General features: G+C 46.4%; 2 protein-coding genes across 8 annotated transcripts in view; one reads left to right on the top strand and one right to left on the bottom strand.

Annotated features, from left to right (window-relative positions):
• ADPRM (ADP-ribose/CDP-alcohol diphosphatase, manganese dependent) overlaps positions 1 to 18,666 on the bottom strand; it is a 99,099-nt gene that overhangs the window by 75,113 nt on the left and 5,320 nt on the right. For 5 of the 6 annotated variants that reach the window (XM_082707579.1, XM_082707582.1, XM_082707580.1 and 2 more), the window contains 2 exons: positions 17,821 to 17,937; positions 13,854 to 14,534 (listed from right to left, as the gene is read on the bottom strand). In XM_082707579.1, coding sequence (XP_082563705.1) covers positions 14,230 to 14,534; positions 17,821 to 17,937 — 422 coding nt within the window. In that variant the 3' untranslated portion in view covers positions 13,854 to 14,229. Of the gene's footprint in view, positions 1 to 13,853; positions 14,535 to 17,820; positions 17,938 to 18,666 lie in introns of those variants that run through there. The other variant, XM_082707584.1, reaches the window with a different exon arrangement.
• Positions 667 to 11,716, top strand: TMEM220 (transmembrane protein 220). 2 transcript variants are annotated; one of them, XM_082707586.1, is made up of 6 exons: positions 672 to 816; positions 1,437 to 1,466; positions 5,305 to 5,365; positions 7,276 to 7,399; positions 8,702 to 8,761; positions 10,288 to 11,716. In XM_082707586.1, the coding sequence occupies exons 1-6, from the start codon at positions 724 to 726 to the stop codon at positions 10,421 to 10,423; spliced, it is 504 nt and encodes a 167-aa protein (XP_082563712.1). In that variant the 5' UTR covers positions 672 to 723; the 3' UTR covers positions 10,424 to 11,716. The 2 variants fall into 2 exon arrangements, with proteins under 2 accessions (XP_082563713.1, XP_082563712.1); XM_082707587.1 differs by lacking the exon at positions 8,702 to 8,761 and having other exon boundaries at positions 667 to 816.

Below are 18,666 nucleotides of genomic sequence, written 5' to 3'. Positions count from 1 at the left end.
CCCCGCCCATGACTGACCCCAAGACAATGACACACCCGACCTGCATGCCCACCTGCACCGCCAGCAGAGCGCACACACGCATCCCTGTCCCTCATTTTCCTCATGTAAATCTGGAAGTATTTTCAGCACTTTGGAGACAGTCTTTGAGCAGCCGTCTGCATTCTTCCCTGGTATCCGCCTCCCTGAAATAAATTCCTTTCTTGTTTCCCCACCACTCCTCTCCCTGCCTGCGGAGTTTGTCAGCGGAGCAGTGACCAGATCTGGTCTGTTTGGGGCGCGCGGAGCCAGGTGCTCTGCGCCTCTAGGCACTGCAATCTTGGCCAAGTCATCCAATCGCTCTGGGACCCGCTTCCCTCATCTGTGAAATGGGGACACCACGCCTTCCTTCCTCACGTTTTGGGGAGAACCTAACAGAACAAGTAAGGGTCTAGTAGTGCCACCTCCTTATCCGGCGGCGGCAGCCAGCGGCCACTCAGCACCTGGGGACCAGAGAAAACTGCGCAGGACAGGTCGGTCCCAGGGGAAGCAAAGAGCTCTGCGGGTGGGCCCAGTCCCCGCCCAGGCACCCGCCCCTACGCCACGCCCCGCTCAGGGCCTTGTCCCGCCCAATCCACCCGCCTCCAAGCCATCGCCACGCCCGGTCCCCGCCCCCCCGCCCCCCCCCCCCCCGGTCTGCGCGGATGCCTCGCCCGCGCCAAGCCCCACCCCGAGCTGGCGGAGCCCATGGCGCCTACGACCGGCCGCTGGGCCCGGGTCCTGTGGCGGGCCTGCAACTGGCTCATGGCCGCGTTCTTCGCGCTGGCGGCTTTGGTGCAGGTCAGCGCCCCGGCCCCGGGAGGCAGGAGGTGGGAGGCGGGCGAGGGGCTCCGCGGGCTCTGCAGGACGCGGGACTAAGAGCTCCGCCCCCGGCCTGGAGCGCTGTGTAGACTTATGGGGCGGGCCGTGTACACCGACAGAGATTGGGGATTACGCCCCGGGGCCCCTACCCAGTTCCCTCCCCGAGAGGCAGGCGTGTCCACGTGACAGCCCGACCCCTCTGCCGTGCCACGTGCTGGGAGCCAGAGGAGCCTGGGATGGGACCCAGCGTGGTTCCGGCGAAGGCGAGGAAGCAGACAGAACCCGCTGTGGCGCCGGGACCCTCTCCGGTCTGCTCTGGGACCCCCTTCATAGGAGCTGTCTTTGTTCCTTAAGACTGGAGGCCCGTACTGTACTTCGGTCAGCCTGTGCGGTTCTGTGCCCAGTCGTGTATGTGCTCAGCCAGAGCCCCCTCAACCGCTGTGACCTCCCAGACTAGGTCTTAGTCCCATTTTGTACCCTCGCTGCCTAGTGCAGCGTCTGGCACAAAACACATCACTGCGGTGGATCCCAGAGCAGGCCAAAGGGAGGGCGGGAGCACCACAGAATGACTGCTAATGCCGCATGTTTTGGCGTTCCAGGTCAATGATCCGGATGCAGAACTGTGGATGGTGAGTATAAGCTGCTTTCCAACGTTTCCAGGAAATGCGCAAGGACACAAAACACGGTTTTCTCTATTTGTTCAGCCTCCCTGCCTTATATACCTAAAAACTTAGAAACCAAATCATTTCCCTAAAATATCAGGGGAGAGGAATCAGAGTGGTGGGTAAGGTAAGGAGTGTGAGCATTCAGAACTTTCCAGAGACATTAGGGGCATTTCAGCAGTACTCCCTTTGAATAAAAATGGGCCAAACAACGACACATTTCTGAAGACACACAGTAGACCTCCGAAGTCAACTGAGCCCTTCCTCATGAGTTTCTACCCAGAAACTCCTACAAACATTCGACCATAAAAATGGTAGGCTTAGGGTGTGCGGTTCTTGGAATTCAGTGAGTTATGTTTATAAAAAGTAATTAAAGCCCATAAAATCTACAGAATACATTTAACCAATGTTCTTGGTTGAGTTATTTGGAGAAGAGGGAGATCATTCCACACATTTTCTGAAATGTGCGGATTTTGTCTGGTTTCTTTCAAAACAGATACATAAGACTGTGTGGGATCACCAATGAGATGATTTTCGGCTTTGGAATAATATTGACTATACAGATTAGCAACAAATGAAAGCATTTGGATCTGTAAGGTAAAGTTCTGGTCAGTGTTTTTAGTGCAGTAGAACTCATTCTGACATTGCTTCTTGTCCAGACTCACATGCCCTTGCACTGAATCAAATTGCCTATTCCTCAGCACTCTGGTCTATATCCTGGGTTCCAAATGTTATTTCCCTGCAGACAAGTCTCCAATACCCAGCTTAATGTTGAATTTCCAACACTGACTTCTCGAACACACCAAGGTCCTACAGCATCTTTCCCTCCTAAACCGCCACCTCCTCCTGACTCAGTCATTTCTGTCAACAGCAGAATCATCCCCAGGGTCATCCTCGCTCCAGACCACAGGCATCCCTAACATCTCTTGGTTCCTTATTACCACCTTAGAGATCCTTTTAAAAAATAAAATGAAGAACAAAGCAATCCAGCAAAATCCAGTCTAGGTCTAGCTACTTATCTGTGAGGTACACGTGTACTTGATCTCCCACTCCATGCTCAGGTGTCACAGCATGAATAATAATAGACACTGTGTCCCCACAGACATCCTCCCTGCTCACCAGTTTAACCCTCTGTCACCTCCCACATGGACTTCTGTAGTAGCTTCCTAATTCTTGGAGCTGCCTCTTTCCAGAATGGTCTTGGAAGCCCAATCCACCTATAATACTGTGTCTTGCCCCTAGAATTCCTGTATGTCATACCCACACTTTGAAGTCTGTCTCAAATGCTCTGTCCCTCAAAAAATCCCTCTACCTCTGTACCATAGGTTCCAACCGTCCTTCCTTTGAACCTTCTAATGCTAACACATTCTATTGTGTATTTGATTTGGTTCTGCACACTCCAGCTCCTTGGAGAACAGCGACCACTTCTTCTTGGTGGTCCTTAGGCAACCTAACACTGAGCCTCCCTAGGGCAGCCCTTCTGTATTGACTCTTGAATGAAAGCATGCACATATGAGCCAGTAGAATGTAATGGGGCTTGGGGACTTGAGCCATGCCTGACTCATTTTCATGTCCCCTACTTCCATCTTGCTCATGAAGGATGCCTGTATCAGGATGCATATGGGAGCAAATAACAGAAAATCTGACTAGCATCAGGTTAGAATAGAGGCACTTAACAAGAAGTCCAGAGACAGCTGCTTAATGCTGACATCATCAAAGAGTTGGGCTTCCTGGGTTTCTTCTCTGCCACCTCCAGTGTGTGAGTGATATATCCCCTCATGTCTACAGAATGGCTGCTGCAGCTCCATACATCGTGTCCAGACAAGAGCATCCCAAGTAGGAAGGAACAGGACAGGAGCAAAACAGTTTTTCCTCCTGAGCTTTCTCCCCTTTTATCAGGGCGGAAATGTTACCCAAAAAGCCCTTCAGACAGTGTGTGCGTACCAATATGGTTTATGGTCTAGGACCCATCCTGCTTGGTCAGTGTCCACATACTGGCTGTTAAAATGTTCTGAGTATCAGCCTTGCCCCTGTAAGACTTCTTACATTTCATGGCCGGAGCATGATCACCCCTAGCTGGAGACACCGGGAAAAAAATATTGGCTTTTTTAGTTTTTATAATGGCAGGTGGACAAAGGAGAGAGACGTTAAGAATGAATGCCATGGCGGGGGTGCCTGCCTGCCTCAGTGGGTAGAGCCTGTGACTCTTGATCTCAGGGTGTGAGTCTGAGCCCCAGGTTGGGTGTAGAGATGACTTAATAAAGTCTTGGGATGCCTGGTGGCTTAGTCAGTTAAGCGTCTACCTTGGGCCCCCACATCATGAACCCAGGATCCTGGGATCGATCCCCCCATCAGACTCCTTGCTCAGCAGGGACCTGCTTGTCCCTTGTCCACACTGCCTGTCATTCCCCCTGCTTGTGCCCACCCTCTCACACTTGCTCTCTCTCACAAATAAAATCTTAAAAATTAAAACAAAATTTTTACAAACAAAACAACAACTACAAAACAAATGCCATTGTACTCAAGAACTAGATAGTGAATGAAATATTGTAAAATGATACTCTGGGTTTAAAAAAAATACACCAACATAAAAATAAAAGATCATGATAAGTGGGTTCTACTGAGTTCATTATTGAATATGTTGTGTATTATTTTACCTTATATACTAGAAACCATTATTTTCAGTCTCTTGGTCCTCAAAAAAATTTATCTTATTTGAGATAGAGAAAAGCATTTAGGGATTAACATGGCACAACTCCCATGAGAAACCACTGTTTAGTTCAAAGGGTTATTTTGTTCATGTGGTTATAACATAAAAGATATAAGAAAGTCTCAGATCCCTTAATCTGCTAATGACAGATATCTCATACATTTGAGTACACACTTTTAAAAATCTCTGCCAAACCTTTCTTACAGAGAGCACAGTTAAATGTTGTATGGTGTGTGTGTAACTTCTCTCTCTCTTTTTCTCTCTCTCCCTCCTCTTTCTCAGTGGCTAGTCATGTAGGTTTTCATTAGGAGAAAACTATCCCCTTCCTGCTCCAGCTGTGGCCCTCAGAACAACGGCAGCAGCGCCCCGTGGGAGCTTGTTAGAAAAGCAGAATTTGGGCCTTACCCCAGACCTCTAGAATCAGATCTACATTTTGGGGGTCTAGCTCAGTGGAAGAGCATTTGACTGCAGATCTACATTTTAACAAGCTTTCCAGGCGATTCACATACATACTGAACTTTGGGAAGCCCTTGTCTTACCCCTCAGTAGCATGAACGCCTTCCTGTGAGAGATGACCAGACTTAGCAAATGTCAGTCCTGGCCCTCATTAGGGATGGAGCAGGAAAGATGGACCCAGCATCTATAATCCAGAAGCCCTCTCCCCGGGATCCAGACAGACATGTTTCTGGAGTGAAAACCAATCACGTAACGTGTGTAGCTCTGACAATTCCCAAATAAGGGAAGACGTCAGATGTGCGTGTCACCGTGGATACAGTGAAGCGGCTGTGTTTCTTGGAAACCCACCACGTCTCTTACTCTGTTTGCTCTCGACCCACAACATGCTCGCCACAGCAGATCTGGCTGGAGCCCATCTGCAGAGCATGAGGCTTGAAAACGGCCTCCACAGGGCCCGTCTTCCCAACTCCAAAACAGCCTGTTGGCAGTTCCAGAATGAAGAGCCCAATCTAACCTAATGCAGACACTGTCGGTCAGTGAGTCTGGGGTCTCACCATCTTTCTGGGCTTCCTGGGTCCCTCTGCACACCCCCAGATCGGGCATACTTCTAACCCCTGTCGTCTCCCTCTTCGCTAACAGGTGGTGTACATGATACCCGCGCTGCTGAGCCTGCTTGTGGGACTTAATCCTCTTGTCACGGGTATGGACCCTGGATTCTGCACGGACACCGAGCAAATCCAATTTCTGACAATAAGGACAGAGTCCGGGAGAAAAACGGGGCCCTCCAGGTCTCCTCATTGCTGATACCAAGAGAGACTAATCCTATATTTAGATCACCCTCACCCATCTTCAGGCAAACTTCACAAGGACCTGTCACACCAAGACAGCCTTTTTAGCAGCTCAGAACCTGAGATCACTTGTGCTGGAGTGGAGCGGGGGTTTTGCAGTGTAGCCCACGAGAGAGAAGGGCTCTGGTCACCACGCTGATTTCTCACGCTAAGGGAAAATCAGCAGCAGAGCGCAGACCATGTGTTTCTCTAGTCAGTGGCCATCAGGGTCCAATACCACTCCCAGGGACCACTTTCTTATTTTGAATCCATTCAATACGTGCGTATATGGCCTGCTACTTATTTAGAAAAGCAGTTTATAATGTCCGTAACAAATGTCTAGGTTTTTTATTCGTCCCTTTTGCTCTCCCTAACCTCCCTCTGTACCATCATAGTACATACAGTGATTTACTGCATGCTTTTGTGTGTGTTTCCCCTGCGAGGCTGTAAGCCTCTTAAAAGGGGGTCCATGTCTAGCCCATCTTTGCCCAAGCCTTGCTGAAATACAGCCAGGAAGATGGTAGGTACTTAATGCTTGTTGAACGTGAATGAATGGCTATAAGAGGCTTTATCACATATTTTCCTGCTCCTTGGAATAAATATATTTATCTCCATCCATCCATCTATCCCAGGTGGGTATACAGGTTTAAAAAAAAATTGCTTAAAATAGCTGGTATGTACTACCTACAGGCTGCCTACCTCAACGCTGGGCGAAACATAGTGGCTTTAATTTTAACAGTCCTAACTAAAATCTCTCATTAAACCTTAAGTTGGACAGTTTTATACCATAAAATGGTGTTTTATAACCCAAAAAAGTACATTTTACACTGTGTGCTAATATTTTCTTATTACTAGGGACTGTCAGTCCTGACAGGTTACTCTCCGCTGTCAGGAAAAGAGCACCCTGGCCAGTGGAGCTGTCAGAGTTCTCAGGGCCTTAGAGGAAAGACCAGTGATTCCCAGCTGGGTGGGGAAAACTCCTGTCCCCTGGATGCACGGGCTTAGTTCGGGCTCCGTTAGTTGCAGGCAAGGAAAAAACTCAAATGGGCTGTGAGCTACAAAGGAGATGTACTGGGACACTTGAGGGAGAAAGTCAGCGGTCCTGGCTTCACACGCTGCTGGTGGCTCAGAACTTGAACTTCCCTGCACCTCGCAGCCCTGCCATGTGCTGCTCTGACTTCAGCCCCAGGCCCCTAGATGGTAGCCTGGCAGCTACCATCAGAGTGTCACTTCTTAGTGACACTCCATCCAACAGAAGATAGAAAATGCTCCCTAGATGTCTAAGCAAAAGTCTCAGAACTGAGCTGTGGGCCCTGATTTGTCATCTGCTCATTTGGAGCCAGATCACGCTTGCCACAGGAATGAAATGCATTGGCTAATCAAACTAAGGTTCAAAGGTTGGGGACACGTGACCTGGGTGTGTGGGAAGGGTGGATCCCCCAAAGAAAATAAAAGGTAGTCGTCACAGAAAGGGGACACATTGGGCAACCAAAACACTAAACGTTCACCTAAGTTTATTGCTACTGCTTTAAACTCTGTCATGTCCCTCAACACAAAACTTAAAGAAACCTAGCTTTTTTTAAGGAGGCTCTATACCCAGCATAGGGCTTGAACTCATAACCCAGAGATCAAGAGTCGCACGCTCTGCTGACCCAGCCAGATGCCACCCCAGCTTTTTCTGAAGGTTTACCTGAAAGTAGACTATGGCAGAGCAGGTACAAAGAGATCGTTTTTCTCTGGAATGTGATTCCAGGATTAACAGCTCCAGAATCTCTGTTTTTAGGCAATTTTATTTGGAAGAGTATCTCCGCGATACACATATTCTTTTGTATCACGTGGGCTGTCGGCTTGGTGGGCCATCTCTGGCTTCACTCCCAACAGAGCATCTTGCATGAGGAAGAAGGCAGGTGAGCCGTGACTTTTGCTCCTTGGAAGGGGTGAGGTAGAAGGGAGAAATCCATTCCTCTGTAACCCCTTAGCCACACCACGATGACTCAGCTCCCCCAACTGCACCGTGAGGATCAGGGGAGGTATTACCTCCTTGATAAGCTGAAGAAGCAGGAAATGAACCAGGATCCATACCCAGCACCGTGTACCACGTTCTGCAACCACAGCCAGAGGCTGTCAGCACGCACGTTATGTTACTGTCTGGCAGTTGACCTTAGCTCCCTTACAATAAACGAGCAAGGACGCCATACAGTAATACTCCGTCCAGTCTCATGAGGTGAAAGCTCTGTCAGCACTCTGATTTAGTTGTGGTTCCGGCCAAAATCTCTACAAGTGTGATCAGCCAAATCAGAGGTCAGTATGTTAAGTCCACCTCTGTCAGCCTTGCCCTGCCACGTCCCATGCCATCTCCTCCCTTTGTCAAGGCCATGTGTTCATCACCTCTTTGCTCCTGACTCCCTGGCCTCACACATAGCCCCTTGTCCTTTCTGCCCATCCTACTGCTAACACTGAGATCTAGAGATGTGGAAGGTAATCAGCCCTGGTGAAGTGTTACAGGCCCTAATCCTTGGGAAACTGGAGAGCAAATCAGGTTGGATCTGCCCATGGGACCATCAACCCAATGGGCTGAATCACCTCCACCACCTTGAGGCCCACGAGTTACAGTGGTACCAGGGCCAAATAGGACTTTTCTACTCTGTGTAAAAGGTGTGTGCTTTTAACACACACGTCTAGAAGCATAGACCCACCCCAAAATCATTAGCCTGACTCATCTTACAAATCATTCCTCTCCCCTAAGATGTGATCCAGTCTTTTGCAGCAGGCGCTCCATTATTTATGGATCTGAGCTCATCCTGACCAACACAGAACACTCTAAAACAATGTAAAATTGATGCCTGATAAATCTGGGATAGTTTTATTGGTTGTACTATACTCCTCCCAGTGACCTGAAATAAGTGATTTATTTGTGTTTTCATTTTGTTGGGTTTTTTTTGTTGTTGTTCACTTAGAAGTTGGGGCAAAAGGATGGCGTTCACATCTGTCTCATAAGATGAAACTTATTTTCAGATAAGCCTTTAAAGTATCTGAAAAAAAAGGTAATTTTTGAGTCATAGCCAGACTTGAGAATATTCTGTAGATACTGTGTATCTTGAGGGAAGTCTTCCAATAACCAGCAGAAGCTAGTGGTCATGGAGAGAATGGGAGGATAGGCATCTCACTCATAGCTACTCCAAAAATCTGAACTGTGTGCTATTTTACAGGGAGCTGTTAGGTCTGCTGATTGTCACAGTGTGGATGGGCCTGTGTCACAGTTCATCCAAGTAAGTTTTCAACTTCATAGCTAAAATCAGATGTCTTCAAGGTTGGTCAGGTCAGACAGGCAAGTCAAAGGTAGCCTAACTGGAGAATTATACCTAATATTTAAGGAAAAAATAATGCCAACCTTTAACAAACACCTCCAGAGAACAGAAGAAGAGACACTTTATAATTCATGTTATAAGAACAGAATAATCTTGATACCAAGACTTGACAGGAACATTTTAAAAGGGGGAGGGAAAGCAAAGAAATTATGAGGCAGTCTCACTTATGACTAAAGATTGAAAAATCCTAAACAAAGCATTAGGGAATCAAATCCAGCAATATATAACCCAACCACCAAGTTTATTCTAGGAACACAGTTTAACATTCAAAAACCAACCAGTGTTTTCTACTACATTAACAGAAAATAATAAACTAACAGGAAAAAATAAACTATCTTCTCAATCTATTCAGAAAGAGCGTTTGGTAAGATTCATCATCTGTTCATAAGAGCTGTTAGCAGGTGTAGAAAGGAACTGAACCTGGGACATGGTGTCAGCACCAAAGCCTGAGACTCAGTGGTGAGCAGCTGAAAACTTTCCTTCTGAGATTAGGATCAAGAAAGGGTTAGCTCCCACTGCCACTTCTGCTCCACACTGCTCTAGCTACGATGGTAGCCAGTCCAATAAGGCAAGAAAAACAAATAAGAGGCACAACAACTGGAAAAGAAACATGTTCATTATCCAAGGCTGACATGATTGCATATGCCAAAAAATCAAACAGGGTCTAAAAAGTTACAGAGTGAGTGAGTTTAGCACGATTGCCACACACCGGGTGAATGTACTGAAATCAGCCACATTTTTATCAACAAGTAACAAAATGATTAAAATGATAAAAACAAAAAGTTAACCAGAGATAATAACATCAAGAAATCAGCTCCCTGGGAGTAAACCTAGAAATGGGTAAAATCTCTATAAATAAGACTGCCAGACATTGTGGGAGAAATGAAAGAAGATCTGAGTAAGTGAAAGGATAAACCTGTACTGGTAAAAGGATAAACTAATGAAAGACTAGACTCTAGGGACAGGTCCACACACAAGCAGACCCTTGACTCAGGACAGAGGGAACAGGGCAGGTACAGCAAAGAAAGGCAGACCTCCGAACACCGTGCTGGATCAACGGAAGCCCACAGGGACGAACTTCCCTAGCTCACTTTCATAAACGTCAGTTCCAGGTGGATTACAGCTCTAAAGTGAGAAGCAGAATGGGAAGGCTTTTAGAGAAGATAACCCCATATCTCCAAGACCTTGGGGAGGAAAAGCTTTCTTAAACACGACACAAAAATCATTAGGAAAAGATCAATTTTAACACTGCCCAATCAATCAGTGACTTCAGTTCCTCAAAAGACAATCATGATGCGAGTGGGAAAAGCTATTTGCAACACATCCAAACAATAAAGATTTGGGCTAAGAAGGAAGATCTCCCGGGGCTGCCTGGGTGGCTCAGTCAATGGATTTTTATTGATAATAATTCCTGTGTGTCTTTATAGGAATCCAGTTGGTGGAAGAATTCAGTTGGCTACTGCCGTGGTGATCACTCTCCTCCCATTCATCTCTTGGATCTACATCTACATAAACAAGGAGATGAGGTCCTCCTGGCCAGTTCACTGCAAGACAGTAATTTAAATGAAGTCAAGAATTCTCCTCTTCAAATGAGTATTGTTAATCAATTGTTTACAGACATGGTTGTAAAGGGGCAATTTCCTAGGAGTTTATTTCAGGTAATTTGAGTGAATATTAGAAGGGATTAAAAAAAAAATTCCCAAGAACTTTTCAAGGATGCCTGCGACATAGCACGGGGATTGCATGGGACTGGGAAGAGATGGGGTCTGACATTCAGTCGTGTCAGTGTAGCAGAAAAGGCAGAACAAAGTTTCAGAAACAAAAATTCTAACTCAGCTTAATCACTATCTAAATGACTTGGGCAAAGATGGGAACCTCCTGCTGGATGTCTTTGTCTGTAAGACAGGATTAATGCCAGATCTCCTACTCACTTGTGCTGTTGCAAGGATTAAACTGCAAGTGCTTATAAGGGGCAACCATTGATTAAAACAGAGCAAAGCGGGGTTTAGGTGACAGGACAGACACAGAGGTTCAAGAAAGGGATGTTACCCCTGCACTGAATTCACTATATGGGACCAGCGCCATGCCACGAACTAAATCAGGATGTAAAATGAACGAGCGTGTCTTAGAAAGAAAGGAGAGGGTAGGTAGAATAAAGGCATTTGAGACCAAAAGGAATGGGAATATAAACTACATTGCAAATAAAAAATAAGACCAAAATCTATACACATTTTTTTTGGAAATGAGTGTCAAAGGTAACCCTGGGGAGAAGACTATGTTGGAGCTGTACTGTCCAAAGTCGTAACTGGCAAGACCACAACCATGATGTGCGCACACACACACACACACACACAAACATGGGAGTGTCACGGTGGTGCAGACTCCCACACAGAACATGGGAACATCACTATGGTGCTTACATATGACATGAGAACATAATGTGGTAACGTATCATGTTGCACTGAGCACCTGAAATGTGGCCAGAATAAGGAAGTAAAATCTTCCTTTTTTCATTTTAATTTTAAAACATGTCAATTCAATTATTAGAAAACATAAATGTGTTTGGAACACTGAAGTGTGTTTGGAACTGGATATGCGAATCTACTTCTTTAACTGCAAGTTTTATACCCCAGTATAGATCAAGTATTTCCAGTGAGAATGTAGTATCAATGGATGGCTTATTAAGTATAAAATACATCCTGCATTTTAACAACATTGTACAAAAAGAATGTAAAATATTCTTATGTTGATTACATGCTGAAATGATATTTTCATATATTTGACTTTAATATAAAATATGTCATTAAAATTGTTATGTTTCTATTTACTTTATAAAATGTGACTACTTTTAAATTACTTCTGTGGCTCATGTCGTATTTTTGTTGGACAGTGATTGTTTTACATCTGCTAGCATCCACCTCTGGAGTCAAGATTCCATTCCATAAGATTTAGGAAATATTTCGCTCAAAAACTATGACTAACCAACCATATATCGGGTGAGTGGAAATAAGTTAGGCCATTTGTCTATTTTTATAGCCTTTAATATGATATTAAGTATTCTATAAACACTTGCTAAAGGAGGTATGTATGGTTTTTGTTTGTTTTACACAATGGCCACTGGACAGGCAAAGTTCTCTATTAAGGTTTAGATGAAGGAAAAGGAAAGAAAATTCTAAAGCAAGTAATGTGAAATTTATTTTAAGGGTCAGTCAAGTACAGATAAAAAACCCCGTGTTCCAGGGAACATTTAGCTTCCATGATACCGTTTGTACATTTGTTTTAATGTAACTACTAAAATCACACGTGAAAAAAAACAACGGATTCACTTGCAAATTCTACTAGAATCTACCTATCCTCCAAGTAATGCGTGATTCTGTGCTTAAAAGACAGAAATGTTCCAATTTTTTAAAAAAGGGGAAAAAAAGGATGTTCAAAACATACTTTGATCTGTACCTCCGGAATCACACTATGAATTCTGTGATTCTAATCATCACAATCCCTTTGCTACGTCCCAAGCACTGCCTCCTGAAAGGGTCTCTGTTGCACAGATTGCTGCACACTCCAGCGCCCAACTGAATTCTGGTAACCTCGAGGTCTCTGTTATCCACGCCTCTGCCTCGCCACCCGTCTCTCTTCTTCCCTCTGGCACTCCTCTCCATCAGCCTCTCGTTATATGCTGCCGGGCCTGAGACACAGATCTAATCACAGCTTCGCCCCCAGAAGCCTTGGCTCCTTGCTGTCTGACAAGCCCAGTCCTAATTGTGGGCTCATCATTCGAGGCTTACCACACAGGCCTGCTTCTCGCCACAACCGCAGGCCCCTTTCCATGACTCTTCAGAGCTAGCTGTCACTCCTAAATTCACATGCCCTTTAACCTCCGCTCACACTGTTCTGCCCGCCTGACAAAACCATTTTCCTCCTCCTTCAACTCATGATCAATCGGGTTAAACTTAAACTGCCCCCACCACCCCCTCCACACTCCAGGCCCTTCTTTACATATTCAGGGTCTATGCATGGTAAGGTCAGTGAATGCAGGGAGCATGTGACAGTCGCCTGTCTGGCGGAATCACGACCCTCAAGGATCTCCAGGCCCTGGTCCCCAGAACCAGGACTGTTACTTGCATCACAAAACAGACTTTGCAGATACAATAAAGCTAAAGATCTTGAGATGGGGAGATGAGCCTGGAGGTAATCACAACTGTTCTGATAAAAGGCAGGCGGACACAGAGGGAGGTTTAAAGAGGATGCCCTGCTGGTCTGAAGATGGAGGAAGGACCCCTGGGCCAGGAATGGAATGCAGGAAGCCAGCTAAGAAGCAGATTCTGCCATGGAGGCCCTGCAGGGGGGACCACGCCTTGAGCTCAGGGAAAACCATTCAGACTTCTGGCTTCCAGAACTGTAAGAGAGCATGTAAGGGCTGTCTGAAAATACCAAAGTGGTGGTCATTTGCGACAGCAGCCAGAGAACACAAACACACCTCTGCTCCCCCAGGGCTTGGGCACTCAGCAGGCACGCGGACACTGACTAGTACTGCTTTCACCTCTCCTGATGTTTTTAGGCCCTGAATCAAACCTTCTCTACATTCCAACAGTCCCTTTGCTATCTAGTAAGTGGTGCCACAAATAAGCCTTAGCACATAGGACTACCCAGTTAACAGGCCCCATTTGTCTAAAAAGGGAGTCAAGAGTAAATTCATTTACCCCTGTTGTCTCTAGCTGCTGCCAAACGGACCACACACCGGCAGGCACACAGCCGCACTGGCCCTTGGTCCTGCTTTGCTTAGAATCACAAGGCCTCCACGTGACTTCTCGGGAGGCCCTTCCCATGGCCTCACGCGGGAGACCACACATTCACCTGTGAAAGAACTTCTTTGTGGTTTACACAACAGGGATACAAGCCTACAAATGCACAAACAAACACGACAGGTATTTGGAGCAAAAAACGTCCAAAGTTCATTCACATGGCAGGATACACAGAGAAAGCTTACCTGAGCTGGTTTTATTTTTTTATTATGAATTTTAAGGTACATGTTAATACAGGGATACATCCTCCTTGTAAAAAGTAAAAAGTTTCAGATAAGGCTAAATGAAGTCAGTTTCGAGAAGTACGCCACCCCCTCTCCTCCCTGGGTGACTCAGGCGGCTTGCTTTCATTCATTTTGTTTCCAATCCTCGGCGCTGGATAGATTACCCAGAAGTGACATTTCAGAATATCTCATGAGCTGGTGCACACTGAGGCCATAAATACATTTTGTTATGCAAATAGAAAACTACACAATCAGCCTGAGGACCGGGGGAGGGGAGAGAGAGACACAAACACAGCGCTCAGCCCCCACTCTCCTTCTACAGCCGTGTTCAAGATAAATCAGACTAAAGCTGGATTTCCCGCTTATAATTCATAATTCTGTCTGGAACTCTGCCTCTACCTTTCAGCACCATTTTGTCAGGATAGACATAAACGGTGCCGAAAGCCTGGCTGTCCGGAGCCGTTTCAATAACCCCTTCTAGATTGATGTGGTGCACACCGAAGGGGTCCTCACAGTAGCCACCATCGTGAGTGTGACCGGCGAAGAAACACACCACACACTTGTGAGACCAAATGACTGCCAGGGCGTCTCTGTAATTCCAGGCCAGGCACACACTGTCGGAGGCCTCTGGGTAAATGGGAAGATGGCCTGTTAGTTAAAGAGAAGAAGAGTTATGAGCCAATGAGGAAATGTCTCTTTCATCAAAATAAATGGCTAAAAACTAGTACTTAAGAAAAAAAAAAAGGGATATTGCTACTTATTTCAAATAGACCAGAGAGAAGAACTAGATCATCTCCAGCCACATCTCTGTAGCATATGGAAGGGGGAGGCAGTCCACGTCCACGGGGAGAGGCCACTGTCCAGGCAGAACCCCTGAGATCCCTATGGCCTAAAACATCCAAAGAGGCACAAACACTGAGAAGAACTGAGGGCATCCCATGCACAATGGCGAGCGAGGGCGGCTAGGAGCCAGGCAGATACCATGCTAGAGTCTCTTAACATGAGTGCTGCGTACACAGAAAGAGGTACTCCTAAATTTAAAACAGTTTGGAGGTGGGTCATGGGTTATAGGTCATTTAGGCACTCAGTGCTTTAAAATGGATTTAAACACCTCCGGGAGCCAGAGCCATTTTACAGATGAGAATGATGAGAACAGCGAGGTAGAGCAGGGAGGTTTTATACTTGGACCCAAAGGACATATGTGGAAGTAGAATGAAGAGGATTTCAAATTCCTGACACCAAGACACACAGGAAATCACATCATGTCTCACTGTGGAGCGCAGGCACAAAGCTCCCTCCCTCGGCTTTGCTTCTTGCCCTGAAATCACTTTCCTATTTTGGTACTATTTATTTGTTACCGACGTTTATTCTGAATTTTTCTTATGAGTATTTTTACTGTTTAGTATCAGTTTGTAATACAAGTTACAAAGGAGGGTGTTAGTGATCCCTAAAGAGTCAAAGGCACCAGAAGAACTTATGAGTATGCACGAGCGCGCACATGCATGTGTGCGCGCGCGCACACACACACACACACACACCCCACAACCACACTTGAAGTTGTGATGATGGCTCAGGGTTCAAAGGGGCCCGTGACTCTCCAGATCAAAAGGTTACACTGGATTTCTCTGACACAGTGACCTGCTCCCCGCCGCTCCTTGAAACACTGGGCTGTGGGGACACCACTAGTCGCCCACATCTTCCTCCAGCCTCAATGGCCACGAGTTCTCATTCCCCTCCATGGGCTCTGTGTCTCTCCACTTCCTACTGGAAGTGCCTGAATGCTTGGACCTTGAGCTCCGCTTCCCTACTAACCCCTAAAGGCCTGGTGATCTAGTAATTTCTCAAATCTAGTAAAGTGATTGGTGACCTAGTGAAGTCTCGAATGTCTTCAGGATTCTTTCCACTCCCACATGTTTATACCCAGCCCAGACTCCCACTCAATTTCAGACCCAACATCCAAACTGCTTTCTCAGCATCTGCACGGATGCCTGACAGGCGTCTGAAACTTAACCTTTTCATGGCCAAACCCCTGAATTCCCCACCACGCACCCACTCTTAAGGCAGCACCCCGTATGTCAACGAACAGCGTGCGAGCCTTCCAACTGCCCAGACAAAACCCCACAGGTGGGGGCAAAATGACCTCTCAATCCCCAAAACGCAAAGTCAAAGTGCAAAGTAAAATGAAAGAAAATTGCTATAAGCCATTTAAAACTTTGCTACAGATAACCTGACGCACCCAGTTGTCAAAGATTTGTTCATCCAGGCTCTGAGCTTATAGTGAAAGAGGAATTTAAGAGGTGGCTAATGTAGACAGGGGTGCAGACGGAAGAGGAGATGGGGGAATCCAGGACAGGGTAGGAAATGAGATGGGAGGGACTCAAGTCTCAGCCAAAAGCATGCGCTGTGACATTACTAGGTCGTTTAATCTCTCAGTCTCCGGATCTCTGAACTGAATGGGTTGATGGCATGACCTGTAGTCCCTCTCAGCTCTAGTATTCTCTGAGGTGACAGGCACAGCCTGGCAGTGGGAAGCCAAACAGCAGAGACAGGTTGGGAAGTGTTCTGGTTTCAGGCCATCTACGGTAGACTGTAAGAGGGTCACATCGCATTACACCTGCTGGGCGTCCCGTACTCTCCAAGCCTGGAAGGACACTTCAAAGTCCCACGGCAGCACACACACTCCTACTCCCATCTACCTATTTGCCCCGCGTCACGGAAAGACTCACAAGTATTTACGGAAGCGTACTTTTAGATCAACTATCAGAAGAGCTTGTCGCTTTTAAGGGATTTTCACGTTCGTAATTCCATTTGTGCCATCCAGAGAAAAACCACAGTTTGTAGGCTCCACATTTACCCAAACTTACTCAGGTCCCATCCTTGGGATCCCGAGCACGGTCTTCTGTGCCATTTGGCCACATCAGTTCTAAAGCGAGGGTCTACACTCAGTGCCCAAAGTGAGTACACCAGCTATGCTGCAAATCCAAATTCAGTACCCCGTGTGTGCACACACGCACACACATGTGTGTGCACCCCTGCAGCTGAGTGAATGTTAAGCACCTCCAGAGTCCTATGACCTGTGATGACAGCATGTCTGCAAAAGACGATTCTACGTGGAAATAACAGCAATCTCGTTTCCTCGCAAACACGTGGCAGAGAGTCTAGAACTGAAGTTCTCACTGCCAGGTGAGTCGCTAACACGAGTCCCGTGACCAGCGTTGCTTCTAACTAGACAGCAGAGGTCCCCAGCTGGCGGCCACCACACTGAACAGCAGGTCTCCTGAGGCTGAGGCCGGGTATGGGGTCTGGCCTGAACTGCTCACTCATGTATCACACTTGACCCATGAACAAGGTTGGAGCCACGCGGGTCCACTTATCCATACATTTTTACAGTAAACACAGAAAATACGGTGAATGTGTTTTCTCTTTCTTATGATTTTCTTAAGACATTTTCTTTTCTCGAGCTTATTTATTGGAAGAAGACAGCATATAATATACATAACATCAAAATATGCATCAAACAACTGTTATCCGTAAAATAGTAGTAGGCCATTTGGAGTTAAGTTACTAGAGAGTCAAAAGTTGTACGTGGATTTTCGACTGTGTGGGGGCCGGGGGGGAGCACCCCTAACCTCCCCCATTGTTCCAGGGTCAACTGTACTACATGAAACGGTTCCATGTGCTGAAATTCTACTCAGAAACCTAAAAGGCCAATGTACAGGCACTAATACATGGCAAGATGCTTTTTTTTCTATTTTACGGTTCTTTCCTGACTCAGCTGTAAAAGTCACCCTCATACTCAGGTTCTCAGTAGAGAAAGGTAAGCATTCACTTGACAGCAGAAGGACATCACGACATAAATACCATTAGTATACTTTCGGGCCTCACTTTTCCGTTCTCTAAAAGGCTGGCATGATCAAGTAATTCAAATACTTACTCACAATCACCACCTTTTCCTGGTTTGTGTCAGAGAATGTGAGAACTTCATTCAACCAGTTCAGCTGGTCTTGGCTGAATCCTCCATTAAACTGGACAAACTGGGGCTCAGAAAGTCCTGAAATGAATGCAGTATGTCAGACCCACCTGATGTCCACTTTTTCCTCCTTTGGGCACACACACTTGGCTAATGGGGGCATGCCTGCACTTTTCTGTAGGAATGCGTGGCAGCAGTTGACTTAAAATAGGAAACCACAAGAATTTAGAGCAACAGACAGATAAATGGCCTGTATCCCACTCCCCTGCTTACCCCACTAGCTCCGTGTTACACTGAGAACAAAACACAGGCTCCTGGCTGTGTCCACAGGGCCCCACAAGTCACCCTGCGCCTCGCTGACCTTTTCCTGAGCCCTTTCATGATGCTAACGTGTCACTCTGCTCAGCACCTTTCCATCTGCCCTACCTCTGTCCTGAACACTCCACCCGCCCCGCACTTCCTGAGGATGACTCCTCCTAATCATTTAGGTTTCTGCATAAATGTTTTTCTCCCTTGGGGAGGCCACCTCTGACCGGCTAAGCTAAAACACTAGCCTGAGTCTTTTACTTTAAAGTTACACATCATTTTCTTGGTAGCATTGATTACTGTGGATGGAATTCTATTGGTTTCATTTATGGTCTATCCTGCCCGCCTACTTATCTTGCTTTCTCCACTCCTTCCATTAAAAGAAAAACAAAGGTGACACTGTCACCCTTGCTCTGGCTCTGGAGAGCCAGCCCCTGAAAAAGGGCCTGCTCAAAAGTGGCATTCAGATGCCCATTAAATAAATGAATCTTGAGCTGACAGCAA

The sequence above is a fragment of the Mustela nivalis genome (genome assembly GCF_964662115.1).
Source record: "Mustela nivalis genome assembly, chromosome: 17".
Taxonomy (NCBI): Eukaryota; Metazoa; Chordata; class Mammalia; order Carnivora; family Mustelidae; genus Mustela; species Mustela nivalis.
Note: the sequence above shows the minus strand (reverse complement) of the source record. Positions and strands in the feature narration are given on the sequence as shown.

Excerpts from the sequence above, each read along its gene's own strand:
- TMEM220 (XM_082707586.1), top strand. The coding sequence starts at position 724 with ATGGCGCCTACGACCGGCCGCTGGGCCCGGGTCCTGTGGCGGGCCTGC. Across the intron at positions 5,366-7,275 it reads ACTTAATCCTCTTGTCACGG|GCAATTTTATTTGGAAGAGT; the intron begins GTATGGACCCTG and ends CTCTGTTTTTAG. Across the intron at positions 8,762-10,287 it reads CTGTGTCACAGTTCATCCAA|GAATCCAGTTGGTGGAAGAA; the intron begins GTAAGTTTTCAA and ends GTGTCTTTATAG.